The 14,393-nt window shown below is 46.4% G+C and overlaps 1 protein-coding gene across 1 annotated transcript; it reads right to left on the reverse strand.

Annotated features, from left to right (window-relative positions):
• Positions 1–9,281: 9,281 nt before the first annotated feature.
• Positions 9,282–13,757, reverse strand: LOC101758631 (putative disease resistance RPP13-like protein 3). The gene is made up of 2 exons (XM_022829088.1): positions 12,515–13,757; positions 9,282–10,379 (listed from the first exon to the last, which is right to left on the reverse strand). Exons 1-2 carry the CDS (start codon positions 13,336–13,338, stop codon positions 9,371–9,373), a joined length of 1,833 nt encoding a protein of 610 aa, XP_022684823.1. The 5' UTR covers positions 13,339–13,757; the 3' UTR covers positions 9,282–9,370.
• Positions 13,758–14,393: the final 636 nt, after the last annotated feature.

Genomic DNA, 14,393 nt, shown 5'->3' on the forward strand with positions numbered 1-14,393 from the left:
TTTAGTTAACTACAATTTCTATTCCCACCAATCGTTGTCGAGTTCATGTTGTTTTCTTCCGTAGTTCATTCAATTCTTGTTCGATTTCCAGTTCGTTTTGTCGCTCCTCACAATTGGTATCTAGAGCCACATTTCCTTTGGCAAAAATTTTTAACTTCCACAACCAGTTCATCATTTCCTATCTTATTGGCAAGGTGAGAGATGGTTGCAGCTCACTTGTATAAAAATCCCCACCCCCACCCGGATTTGAGGAAACAACCCCTAAATTCCCCAAATCTTCCACTTGTTTCAGTACCAGCTAAGGTTGCAGAGCAATTATCTATGTGTAAAATTTTGTGTGCTGCATCAATTCAAGTTGCAGTAGTGTTGGAGGGAGACATTGTCAATTTGGGTTTCATGACAAGTTCCTATGTAAAATTCCTCAGTTGATTCCGAGTCTCAGGCGTCAGTAGAACAGCTTGTGGATCTGAAGGGGAGAGCTCTGCTCAAACCGAATTCACAAGTTTTGGAGAATATGGTGAACAATGAAAAATCTGGTGAAGTGGTTTATGCCACTGCTGATGAGTTTGAAAGATTGAAACAACAGTGGAGAATTTTATCCAGAAGCAAGAAGATCAGAACAAGGCATTGGAATCATCCTGGACAAGATTTTAGCAAGTCTTAACAAACTCACTGGTGAAGAAGACCCATCACTAACTAAAGATAAATGTTCCAACTTCAATGGTAAACTCCTTGTAGTGGAACCTATCCATCCCTCTCCTCCGCAAGTTCATATGGCCAACAAATCCATTCATATGGGTGACAGTGGCATGAGAGCCCAACACCTGTTTCATGCACCTCCAGCAGTTAGCAGAGCTCAATTTCATAACACAGAAAGTAATGCTTGGTCCATAATGGCTCAGTAGGGGGAAACTTTTGACAGTGAATTTGATGACTATCCTTGGAATAAAAAAAGGATTGGAGGAGTTTTCATTCAGGCCAATGAAAATTATGATCCAAAGCAAGATCAGTTGCAATATGAAGCATTCTTAGCTAAAACAACAAGCTAACCAGAGCTCCCACCATCAAGAAGCTAGAGCCCCACCAAAGTACCTCCACTAGCAAGTGAATGGAAGCAAGCAAAACCAATTTGAACAATAGTTGCAATTCCAACAGAGAAAAATTGGTAGAGGCCCAATGTTATCTTTTCCTGAATTTTATGGTACAGATCTTGATGGTTGGATAACGAAGTCTGAAAAATATTTTGAGTTGGTGGGAGAACCAAATGAGGAAAGAATTCAAATTGTTGTGATGTATGTTGTAAGCAAAGCAAAATTCTGGTGGAGAAGCACTGGTTGTACTCCCACAGCAGTTCCATGGCACAAGTTTTGCAGAATGATTAGAGACAGACTCAATGAAGTCTCAACCTATGAAGCAATAGGCTAATTCCACGCACTGAAATAAACAGGCACTGGAATAGACTATATAGCCAATTTGAAGAGTTATGGGATTTGTAAAAAGGGATAATCCATCTTTGTAGGATGAGTACTTCGCTTGCAGTTTTTCTCAGGGCTGAGAGAACAAATCCAACATCACTTTCCATGCCACAAACCAACATCATTAGCTAAAGCTTTTTGGTTTGCAAAATGTTTGAAGCAGGCTAACTCACTACCTAGAAAATTTCCAATTTTCAATACTACTCTTAAACAACAGAGACCTTGGCAGAAGGAAGCAAAGTCTCCTGAACCTAAAGAAGCCAACAACATTGCAGAACTTAGGGCAGCTGATAAATGCTTTAAGTGCAAGGAAGCATGGGTCCTTGGTCATGCCAAAGTATGCAAAGGCAAACAAGTTTACTCTATCATTGTAATGGAGAATGCTGAAGGAAAGGAAGAAATAGTTATGGTTTAAGACACTACTGTTGCAGAAGAGAGGGAATATTTTGATGCTCAACAAATCCCAGTAATGCAATTGTCCATTCATGCCTTATCTGGTACAGCTCATCCCACGAACATTTTCGCACTGAAATTGCAGATAAGAAAGCATTGGGCCACTGCATTAGTAGATAATGGTAGTGATGCCTCTTTCATCGGTGCAAAATTTGCAATCAAGACCAACAATGCTATTTCAACTGTATCCATTGTGCAAGTAGCTACAGCAAATGGGACAAAAATGCTTAACAAAACTACATGTTTGAACTATCCTTACAGTATTCAGGACCATTATTTTACTTCTGACTTCAGATTGTTGGAGGTTCAAGGATATGATCTTATCTTGGGAGCAGATTATATATACACCACAGTCCAAGTTGGCCTTAATCTGAAAACAAGAGAGTTTTCAATCACCAAAGAAGGCAAACACATAGTCACATTTTTTGATGAAACGTTGCCACACAAGAATGTGCTCATTAGTACAAAGAAGCTTTGCAAACTACCCAAGAAAAAAAGCTATTCGAGTTGTTCTGGTTTTGAATAGTGGACAAACATAAGACACAACAGTATATTAGCTGCATAAACATCCTGAGGTGACAACACTTTTGAAAGAATATGATGATATATTTCAGGAACCAAAGAACCTTCCCCCCAAAAGATCAGTGGATCATGCTATGACTTTGTTGGATGAATCAAGGACAGTGAATCAGAGGCCATACAGGTTGCCCTTTCACCAGAAAAATACCATGGAGGTACTGATCAAACACATGCTCAACTCTCAAATGATTAGGCCCAGTATCAGTCTATACTCTTCTCCTATGATCTTGGTGAAGAAAAAGGTATGTGTGTTGACTATAGGGAACTCAACTCAAACACTATCAAGAATAAGTATCCTATACCAATTATAGAAGATTTGTTAGATGAACTATTTGGAGCCAAAGTATTTTCTAACATAGACCTCAGGTCTGGCTATCATCAGATCAGAATGAAAGAGGAAGATATTGTCAAAACATCTTTTACTACACACTTTGGTCACTAGAGTAAAGTGCATGGCGGGTCCTTAAACTTTCTTGGGTGTGTCACCCTACTCCCTGAACTCGTAAATTGCATATTTCGCTTCCTAAACTTATCTTCGGGTGTCATCCCGGTCCCCGAACTCGCAAATTGCGTACTTGAATCTCTAAACTTAGCTTCGGGTGTCATTTAGATTCATATACTTTAAAAATACATGTTAATTAACAAGAAAAAATTAAATCTATTGTTTCTCAAAAGCTGTTTTGGTGCTAAAATGAGAAGCGACTAGCATAAATTGCAACCTCTGCTCCCATCTTAATGACATTAACCTCATTGATTGCCCTATTAATGATTAGGGTAATTAAGAGACACTAATTGTGTATAGTTTTTCTCTAATAGTGCACCACTACAATTCGTGGATCACCTCCATCTCTGTTGGTTGCACTAGGCTAATTGAGCTGGACCTGAGGCACTGCTATTCTGTGGATGATGCCGGGCTCTAGGTACTTTTGATATACTCCCAGGACCTCAAACAATCATCCCTAGCTTCGAAACCGCATAGACAAATCCTAGTTTAATTTCCAAATTTTACCTTCTATTTTCACCTTTGGTGAATGCCATACGCATGCTTGAGCTCAGGGAAGTTATTTGCATTTTCAAAGTATATGGATCTAGATGACACCCGAAGCTAAGTTTAGGAAACCAAATCTACAATTTATGAGTTCGGGGACTGGGATAACACCTGAAGCTAAGTTTAGGGAGCTAAATTTGCAATTTGCAAGTTTAGGGACTAGGGTGACACACCCGAGAAAGTTTAAGGACCGGCCATGCAATTTACTCCAAATGTCGGAGATGTCGAGGGAGGACGAATCCTGGAGCTTCCCGCTGTGTCAAAGCATGCCCCCATTCATTAGTCTGGAGATGATGGAGCTTCTCCATATTGCGTACAGACTCCAACAAAGCATCCACTGCATTCGCGTGCAGCTCATGTATAAAATTGTCAATCTTGAGCACCCTCAGTTCCCTCAGGTTGCCCAGCTCGGAAAAATATTTGCATGCTGATTCGCTGTCATCAGGGACAGCTCTTATCTGCAGCTCCACCAAAGACGTTAGTTTCCCAATAATCCCCACCTGGGGTTCCATATACAAATCAGTAGCACGCAAGCACAGAAGTCGTTCTATCAAGCCGATGCTCAACGGCAACTCTCTCAGATGTGTATTGCCACTTAAGTCCAATGTTTCCAGAAACTTTAGGGCACCTATTTCTTCGGGAAGCTCAGAAATGAAAGAGTGGAATACTCGATGTATTACTCAGGCATAGTCAGTTTACATATATAGGCTAGGTGGGGAGTCACGGTGGACAGGCCCACGAGCCCAATTACATTCTAACACTCCCCCACAGTCTGAACTGGGAACACCACGAACATTAAGACTGGACCTAAACTCGGAGAAGACGGACGTCGGCAATCCTTTGGTGAAGACATCGGCGTACTGGGACGTAGTGGGAACGTGCAGGACACGAACTTCACCGAGGGCAACTCGTTCTCTGACGAAGTGCAAATCAATCTCAACATGCTTGGTTCGCTGATGCTGGACCGGGTTGGTGGAGAGGTAGACGGCACTGACATTGTCACAATATACCACAGTGGCGCGGCGAAGAGGGTGGTGAAGCTCTTGCAGAAGTTGTCGCAACCAGCAGGCTTCAGCAACACCGTTGGCCACAGCCCGATACTCCGCCTCAGCACTGGACCTGGACACCGTTGGCTGACGTTTGGACGACCAGGAGATGAGATTGTCCCCGAGAAACACCGCATACCCAGATGTGGATTTGCGCGTGTCAGGACATCCCACCCAATCAGCATCCGTGTAGACTGTGAGATCAGCTGGTGAGGTCCGGTGAAGATGAAGACCAAGATCCAAAGTGCCCTGAAGGTAGCGGAGAATGCGTTTCATAGCGCCAAGATGCGGCTCCCGAGGGTCATGCATATAGAGGCAGACCTGCTGAACAGCATAAGCAATGTCAGGACGGGTGAAGGTGAGATACTGAAGGGCTCTAGCAATACTGCGATAGTGAGTGGGGTCGGCGACGGTGACACCATCAGCAGAAAGCTTGGCATGAGTATCAACAGGAGTACTGCAAGGCTTGCAGTTAGTCATACCGGCACGCTCCAGAATATCCAACATATACTGACGCTGTGAGAGAAACAGACTGTCCTGGTGGCGCTGAACACTGATTCCCAGGAAGTGATGCAGGGACCCCATGTCGGTCATAGAGAATTCTTGGCGGAGAGCTGTAATGATCCGCTGAAGAAAAACCATGGAGGAAGCCGTCAGAACAATATCATCAACATATAGTAGCAAGAAAGCCATCTCTGAGCCTCGGCAATATATGAACAAGGAAGTGTCGGACTTTGCTTCAGTGAAACCAAGAGAGGTGATATGAGAGGCAAAGCGACGATGCCAGGCGCGCGGTGCTTGCTTCAACCCATACAGAGACTTGTTTAGGCGGCACACATAATCTGGTCTGGAGGAGTCGACAAAACCAGCTGGCTGAGCACAGTAGACTGTCTCAGACAAAGTGCCATGGAGAAAGGCATTCTTCACATCGAGCTGATGGATGGGCCATGAGCGAGAGAGCGCCAAAGTCAGTACTGCGCGAATGGTTGCTGGCTTGACCACTGGACTGAAAGTTTCATCATAGTCAATTCCCGGACGCTGTGTGAAGCCACGCAAGACCCACCGAGCCTTGTAGCGGTCGAGAGAGCCATCGGACTTGAATTTGTGGCGAAATATCCATTTGCCTGTGACAAGGTTGACGCCGCGTGGTCGAGGCACCAGTGACCATGTGTCATTTGCTTGCAGGGCATCGAACTCCGCCTGCATAGCAAGGCGCCACTCAGGGTCCGCCAGAGCCGCGCGAACAGAGGTGGGCACCGGAGAGAGGGTCGCCATGTGAAGGTTCAGGCGGTCGACGGGATGACGAGTACCATCCTTGCCACGAGTGCGCATGCTGTGCGCATTAGTGATAGGAGTGATTGCCTGGGGCGCCGTGGCTGTAGTGCGACCGGCGCCGCTGGCAACAACCTGGGATGTGGAATCCGCAGGGGCAGCAGCACCGGTTGGCCCAGAAGAGGCCCGGCTGGGCGCGCCGGTGGTAGCAGCACGGCTGCTGTGTGCGGCTGGGGCAGCAGTGCTGCTGCTGGGAGCGCCGGGGGCAGTGCCGCTGCTGCTGGGGACGCCGGGGACAGCACCGCTGCTGCTGGGAGCAGCGCGGGCGGGCGCCTGCATGGGTGCCGATGCACCAGCCGGCGGTGGGCTGGGTGCAATCGCACGGCTGCTGCTATGGGTGCCTGCATGCACAGCTCTTGACCCATTGGGTAAAGAGAAATCATCAGTGTTATCCAAAAAATCAAGTGCGGTGGGATCCTGGGGCGAGGTGGACATATCGGCGAAAGGAAACACTGTCTCATCAAAGACAACGTGTCGGGAGATGATGATCCGATTAGAATGAAGGTCAAGACACCGATAGCCTTTGTGATCAGAAGAATACCCCAGGAAGACGCACAAGGAGGAACGTGGTGATAATTTATGTGGAGCTGTAGATGACAGGTTGGGATAGCAGGCACAGCCGAAAACACGAAGGTGGGTGTAGGAGGGCTGAGTGCCGTATAGTGCGAAGTATGGTGTTCGGCCGTCTAAGGTTTTTGTAGGGTGGCGGTTGAGGAGATAGGTAGCAGTGTGAAGGGAATCCGCCCAATAAACCGGAGGAAGACTGGCCTGGAACAGAAGAGAGCGCACGATATTATTGATGGTGTGAAGAGCGCGCTCAGCCCGCCCGTTCTGCTGAGAGGTGTATGGGCACGACATCCGAAAGGCAACCCCGTGAGTGAGGAAGAACGTGCGGGCCGAGGAATGATCAAATTCACGGCCGTTATCGCACTGAACTGCCTTGATAGTGGAGTCAAATTGTGTGCGCGCATATGAGAAAAAATTAGTGAGAACGGTAAAGGTGTCGGACTTGAGGCGTAAAGGGAATGTCCAGCTATAGTGTGTGCAATCATCAAGAATAACAAGATAATATTTGTAGCCAGACACACTAACAATAGGAGATGTCCAAAGATCACAATGTATTAAATCAAATGGGCGAAGTGCACGAGAGTTTGACAAGCTAAAAGGGAGGCGCACATGGCGACCAAGCTGACAAGCGTGGCAAACATGAGTGTCATGGCGCTTATTACATGTGATAGCATTGGAACTAAGGAGCTTGGACAAAGCTTCAGGACCGACATGACCAAGGCGGCGATGCCAAAGGGTGGTGGAAGGCGCGGCAGCAGTGAGGGCGGTGGCGGTGGTGCTGGGTGGTGCCGGCGAAAAGAACGGGTAAAGATCTCCCGTGCTATTGCACCTGGCGATCACGCTCCGTGTCTGTAAATCCTTCACAGAAAGGCCGAATGGATCAAATTCGATGGAACAGTTGTTATCGGTGGTAAAACGACGAACGGAAATTAGATTCTTAATAATGTCAGGTGAAACTAAAACATTAGAAAGAACTAGGGGACGTCGTGTGGTAAAAAAGGAGTGTGATCCGACGGAAGTAACAGGAAGCGAAGCCCCATTACCAACAATGATAGATGAAGGACTGGATGACAAGGGAGGGTGAGAGGATGAAATTATACCAGCGTTGTTGACCATGTGAGCACCGACGCCGGAGTCGACGTACCATTCGCTTGGTCCGGGTGGAGTTAGCGACATGGTGCTGAAGTTGCTGGCAAGGGAGGACGTGTCGAAAGACCCTCCCTGCATGGGAGTCCATGCCGGCTGCTGCGGTGGGGGCGGAGCGTAGCCGAACCCGGGCGGTGGACCGACGCCGTAGCCATACGGCGCCAGGTTGGGCTGCAGCTGGGGCTGCGGCACAGCCGCGAGCGCTGCCTGTGGTGGACGAAACGGCCCGCCGGGAGCACTGCTGGAGGGCTGCTGGTGCGGCCAAAACTGAACCATACCTCCCCAAGTGTTGTAGAGGAGGGGAGGCGGACGGGAGCCGCTGGCAGCAGGTGCACCGGCCTGCTGGTTCTGCTGCTGCTTGCCACCACGGCCGCGGCGCTGTCGGCGGTTGCCCTGGCCACCACCAGAGCTGCCCTGGCCGCCGCTGCCACGGGTGGAGGGGGCGCGGGCGACGGGGCCGGACGAGTCGGTGACGAGGGCCGACGGCGCGGGGGCAGGTGGTGGTTCGGTGTCGGCGGTGACGTCGTTGAGATCAATCTCCTCAAGAAGCAGAAGCGTGCGTGCCTCCGCGAAGGTCGGGAACGGCTGGCGCAGCTTGATGTTCGTCACCATGGGGCGGAACTTGGCGCTGAGACCTCGGAGCAGCGTGAGGACGAGGGTTCGGTCGCCGACGGGATCGCCGAAGTCGCGTAGGGTGGCGGCCATCGTCTCGAGGCGACGGCAGAAGTCCGTAATGGACGTCGACCCTTGCTTCACCGTGCGGAACTCGGCGGACAGCAGCAGCGCATGCGACTCGCGCTGGCCGAGGAACTCGTCCTCGAGGTGGAGCCAGGCGATGCGGGCGTTTGGGTTCTTCAGCATGGCGGACTGCTGGAGGTCGGCGTTGATCGTCCCGTAGATCCATGTGAGGACGGTGCAGTCCATCTGCACCCACGCCGGCCGATCGGCGTTGACGACATCGTTGAGGACGTGATCGGTGAGGGCATATTTGCCCAAGACGACGAGGAAGAGGGCACGCCAACGGGTGTAGTTGTTGGCGACGCGGTCGAGGACCACTGGCACGAGCACCTTGATGTTGAGGACGGCAATGGCGGCGGCGTGGACGTCGGCGTGCTTGGCCTCATAGGCGTCGAGGGCGGCGGTGCGGGCGGCCTCAGCTTGGCAACTGCGGGCGTCCTCGGCATCGCGTTCGCGCTGTTCGCGCTGTTCGCGAGCGGTACGCTTGGCTGCGGTCTCTGCCATGAGACTGGGTCGCGGTCGGCGTAGAGGCAGGGACGGGCGTCGCTGGCGACCGGATCACGTGGATGACCCGCGACGTAGATCACGCGGACGTAGTCACGGGCAGACGTCGATCAGATCGCGTGAGGCAGATGGAGGCGATCACGCGCAGACGCCGATTGGATCGTGGACTCCCGAGCGATCACGCGCGGGAGAAGAACGGTGGCCGGCGAGCGGAGAAGCCCTGCGACGGCGGCACGGCGAGAGGACACACGTGCAAGGAAGGGAGGCCGGCGAGCAACGTGCCCTGCAGCGGCCTGGAGCAGCCAATCGTGAGGATTAGCGGCGGCTAGGGTTAGCTGTGCGGAAACGGAGGATACGGATCGTAGCCTCGTATGATACCATGAAAGAGTGGAATACTCGATGTATTACTCAGGCATAGTCAGTTTACATATATAGGCTAGGTGGGGAGTCACGGTGGACAGGCCCACGAGCCCAATTACATTCTAACAAGAAATACCCGTATCTTTTAACCCCAGGTATCTCAACTGATGCAAATCCCCAAGATGCTTCAGATGAGAGGCTTTAATGTCCGGGCAATCCTCCAAAGCAAGCACTCGTAAAACAGTGAACCTCGACAGTGGAACCACCTGAAAAGAACTACACCAATACACTACAAGTGACCGTATGCGTGGCATTCCCATCTCAACCCTAGGGATGTTTCCTACTGTTCTCCTTTGGAAGGATAATCTGCGGACTTGCCGTTCTGAAAAAGCGTTCTGCTCATTGTGAAATATAGTAACAAAATTTTCTTCACATGACAAAGAACGGATCAGACCAAGCACCATATCATGAAGACGACAACCACGTATCATACCATGCTCCAATTTGTTTTCCAGTGGCTGTATCATGCTTCTGTTCATGAGCTCATTGAAGTATGCCTCTCCAAGTTCAAATTGTTTACCAGCTCCTTGTTGTTTCGCATGGACAAAACCTTCAGCTATCCACATCCATATCAATCGATCTTTATCGATAATATAGTCTTCCGGAAATACATTTAGGTACAGTAAACATGTTTTTAGATGAAAAGGCATGTCATAGTAGCTGAAAGCCAATATCTTCATAGTGTTCTCCACATGCAGGTTACCATTACGACTGAAACTTATAGAACCATACACATCAAACCATTGATCCCTTTGTTTACCTGCCAATAAACTGGCCATTGCAATGATAGCTAGTGGTATGCCACCACATTTCTTCAATATTTTCTCATGTACATCATCCATTTCATCATGTCGACATATTCCTTGACCACTTATAATCCTCGAATAAAATAACTTTCTGGAGTTTTCATAAGAAAGTGCATGTAGCTCATAAACATCTCCAGCTCCTTTCGCAACGTCAAATATACGAGTAGTTGTGATTATTCTACATCCAAGGTTGGTTTCAACCAAAGCCAATCTGATTATTTCCCAATATTGAATGCTCCATACGTCATCAATAACAATAAAGTACCTATCAACACAACATAGCATTCGACATGAGTTAATAAATCATCTCGAGCATAAATGCAAGCAAGAAGCATGCAATATATATAGAACTAGAAAAAAATATTCAATTAGCAATCTTGGAACTATATGGAGAAGATGCCTTGCTTCTTGAATCATATTGAATAAGACTACATATGAAGAGTTTTGTTGCTCTCTTTACAAGAAAACTACATCATTTTTAGTTATATGTTTATTGCTAGGATAGCTCAGGTACCTTTTGGTATCTTTCTCCAAGGATGACAAATATCTTACTAAAAAGAGAGAGAAAAGAGAGAGAAAATGCATTGAATTCTCAAAGGAATTGGAAACACAGGGTCTGACTGCATGTTACAATTTATCCAAATTGCATAGATATGAAACACGGGGTTATACCTCATGTTTCAATATACCAAAACGCAAATGAAACATTCTTATCCTCCAAACTTCCTTTGAGGTTACCCAACAGTCTGAAGACCATGAGTATAATTTTTTCCGTCTGAATTGAATATACGCGCTCTTCCCAAAATCCAATTTTCAGGACTATTAAGTGTTATTGAACGTATTAATGTTTTACTAATTTACAAAAATGGATTGATTTAATATATTCTGATTCAATACTTGTAAAATAAGAAATACAATCTTGTTTCAAGGAAAAGGTAGGTGAGCAACTCGCTAGTTCAATCAGGGTCAACTCAAGTATCAATCAAACAATCAAATATAACCCGCACATGTAATGTAGGTCAACTTATCTCTCAAGACAAGTGGAACCACACTCATGCACCGATGCAAACAACTCCTATGAATGGGAAGACAATATGACATGATATGTTAAATTTTATTTGTGCTGAAGTGCAATTTACTTTTGGACTTGTTGTGTGAGATAAGAATTGCCATTAATACAGAAGATCAGAGTAATTTATTTTCTGATTTTGTACAAATTTATTTATATATTAATTTTTTACATTATTAGTTGCAACTCATATTTGTCCCAAATTAATTATTTTTAAAGGAATTAAAGGTGGAGAACTTTAAGCACATGTTGAAGAACCAACTAACATGAAAATAATGTAGACAGATAGGATTAAGTTACGTTTTCATCTCAAAATTCAAAACATTATGCATTAGTCACCTAAATCCTAATTTTAAGTGCCTCACTGAAAGATATGCAAGCACATAAAAAAACAATTTGATCCATAAAGCAATTGATAAATTCTACATGGACAAAGCAATCAATAAATAACTCGATCAATTCAGGAAGAGGTAAACCATTGTATCATGAAAAACAAAGTAATGTGTAGTTGAGGTAAAAGGGCATATATAGGTTGCACAGAATTTGTAGCATTTAAAACCTAGAACAATTATTTAGTTTACTTAAAACAACTCACATCTGAGAATCAAAAAATATTTTGATTTCGTCTGAAATACACCGAAGAGCTGTGTATTATGTATCAAGAGAGAGATAAAAGGTCCAATTACAAATACACCAGGGCATCTAGCTTGGACCCAAGAATGAAGGGTGAACAGCACGCTGATGAGTTTAACACAATTTAGGGTCATCTCAAGTTCAAGACAATTCCAGCCACAGCCATGCACCAATATAAACTATTCCTATGACCGGGGAAGAATGATGTGGCACTATACATTAAAATTTTGTTGTATGCTAAACTTTAGTTTAGTTATGAGTTGAAGTATGCATTAAAATTTACCATTAATACACAAGATTAGATTAATTTTATTTGTGAATTCCTACAAATATAATTATTATTATTTCTATTACATTCTTAGTTTTGAGGAGAACATTGGGCACCTGTTTAGGAACCAACTACCACCAAAGAACTGGAAAAAACAGCATTGTTCACATAAAATCCTAATTTTAAGTGACTCGCAGAAAGATATACTGGCACTTTAATTTAATGCAATCGGAAAGTAACTCAGTCAATTTGAAAAGAGGTGGACCATTGCAGAATGCTAAACACCGACATATGCAGTAGGCGTAAAAAGGCAGGTATAGCTTGCAAAGAATTTGTTGCTTTAAAAGCCTACAGCTTTTTTGTTTACTTATTATATAACTACCATAATTGAATGAGTATCAGACAAGTATAATTGATGTGTAGTTAATACCTCTTGTTGTCAAGGAACTCCAAGATCAAGTCAATCAGTTGTTTTTCATCCCTTTTTAAGTTGTGGATGTCCTTATACTTTTCCTTGTCAAGCTCAAGGAGAATATCCTTGAGAACTTTCTTCACATCTGGATATTGACCCACCGAAACAAAAGCACAACACTCGAATTCCACTTTAAGCTTCTCATACACTGCTTTGGCAAGAGTTGTCTTACCTAATCCCCCAACTCCAACAACAGAGACGATCTTGAGGTGTTTCTTTGACATGTCATCCCCATTATTAAGTAAGTTTATGAGCTCAGCACTTGTCTCGTCGATACCAATAAGCTCAGTCACCTTTTTGTAAAGAGAGTGTAGGCGGGGATCAACAGGTGTTACCACAGGACTAGCAACAGTGCTGTTAACATTGTACCTGTCGTGCCGTTCCTTCACCACCTTGACGAGGCACTCGAAGTCCTTGATGTCGGTGGCCATTTTGTGGCGTCTCTTGATATTGGAAAGTGAGCCGAAGATCCTTTCAACCAACTCTTTGATCCCGTGTGGTTTCCCTGGCTTCGTGCTCTCCACACGCAATAGGAATCTGTCGATACTGTCCTCGATGTCGTAGGACAGCTCCCGGACATCCCTGGCCCAAAGTCTGGTGTTCTCATCAAGCTGCTGTGCAGGTATGCCGGACACCTTCTTGAGGGCAGCCTGCATGCTCTCGAGCTCAGACCTGAGGAACTTGATTCTTCCCTTCACGCTCTTCTGTAGGTCATACTCATCTTTTAGGAGCTCGCAAAGCTTGGGGATGAGGGCACTGATTGCCCCCGTTCCGAAGTTCATGATCAGCCTGCCTTGTCAGCTAAATCTCTGAGGTAGACTCCTGTTCCTCGCCTTTTAAGCTGAGCGAGTTCCCCAGGCAAAAACAGACCACCGCACCGAGCGAACCAGATGGGGTTTAATTAGAGTTTGATACTGCTGCAGTAATACATCTGAGCTCTGCTGTGGAGAAGAGAAGGGATCGATGGCGAGTAATGGAAGGTGATGGCAACTGTGATGGGAGGCACCCCTCGGCTGCCGTGGAGAAAAGAAGGGATCGATGGACTTGGAGGTGATGGTGGAGGAGCAAGGTACCGGCGGAGATGGAGCTGGATGGAGGTGGGAGCTTCAAGGAACAACGGGAGAAACAAGTGGCAGAAGCCAAATGATAGCTTGCTCCTGGTGACTTGGGGTGGAAGACGCCGTGGAGACACAAGACTAAAACCTGCTGGTGGCGAATATTGACTTGGCTCTTGGGCCAACTGCAAACACACTGTGCATTAATCATGTTGAAAGCGGAAGCGAGTGCGTGTCATGGACCATTAGGATGCCTCTGACGAATAAAGCGACGGCCGCTCCACGCCATGGCATCAACCTCTCCGGCTTCATTCACCCGGCGCACCACGTGCCTGCGAAGAGCTGGTCTAGTCTATTGTGTTAACAGGTCATAGTGGTCATCTGCTCCACGCCACGCTATTGTTACTTCGCCGTAAGAAGGGTCATGACTAAAAATGCAAAGTTTTAGACAATAATCATGCAGGAGTTACCCTCATACATGACATCAGCTTCAAGCAAAACTTGCCCAGCGCTGGAGATGCTTGCCGGAGGACAACACCAAGCCTTTGAAATAATTTGATCTTTCCGAAAAGAAAGCCTGACCAAGCGAGTGCGTGCCAAGGCATCGCGGTCCTCTCGGACTCTCTTCACCCGGCCCACCACGCATGCTAAGGTTCTGCGGTTACCTAGCATCTCCAAGAATGCCTAAAAAATAAAGTGCAAAATAATTGATTTTGGGTACTGCCAAAAATTATTGGGAGGATAAAAAACCCTCCTCTTCCCACAGTTCCCAAAAGCTGGTT

This window comes from Setaria italica, chromosome VIII (genome assembly GCF_000263155.2).
Source record: "Setaria italica strain Yugu1 chromosome VIII, Setaria_italica_v2.0, whole genome shotgun sequence".
NCBI classification, from domain to species: Eukaryota; Viridiplantae; Streptophyta; class Magnoliopsida; order Poales; family Poaceae; genus Setaria; species Setaria italica.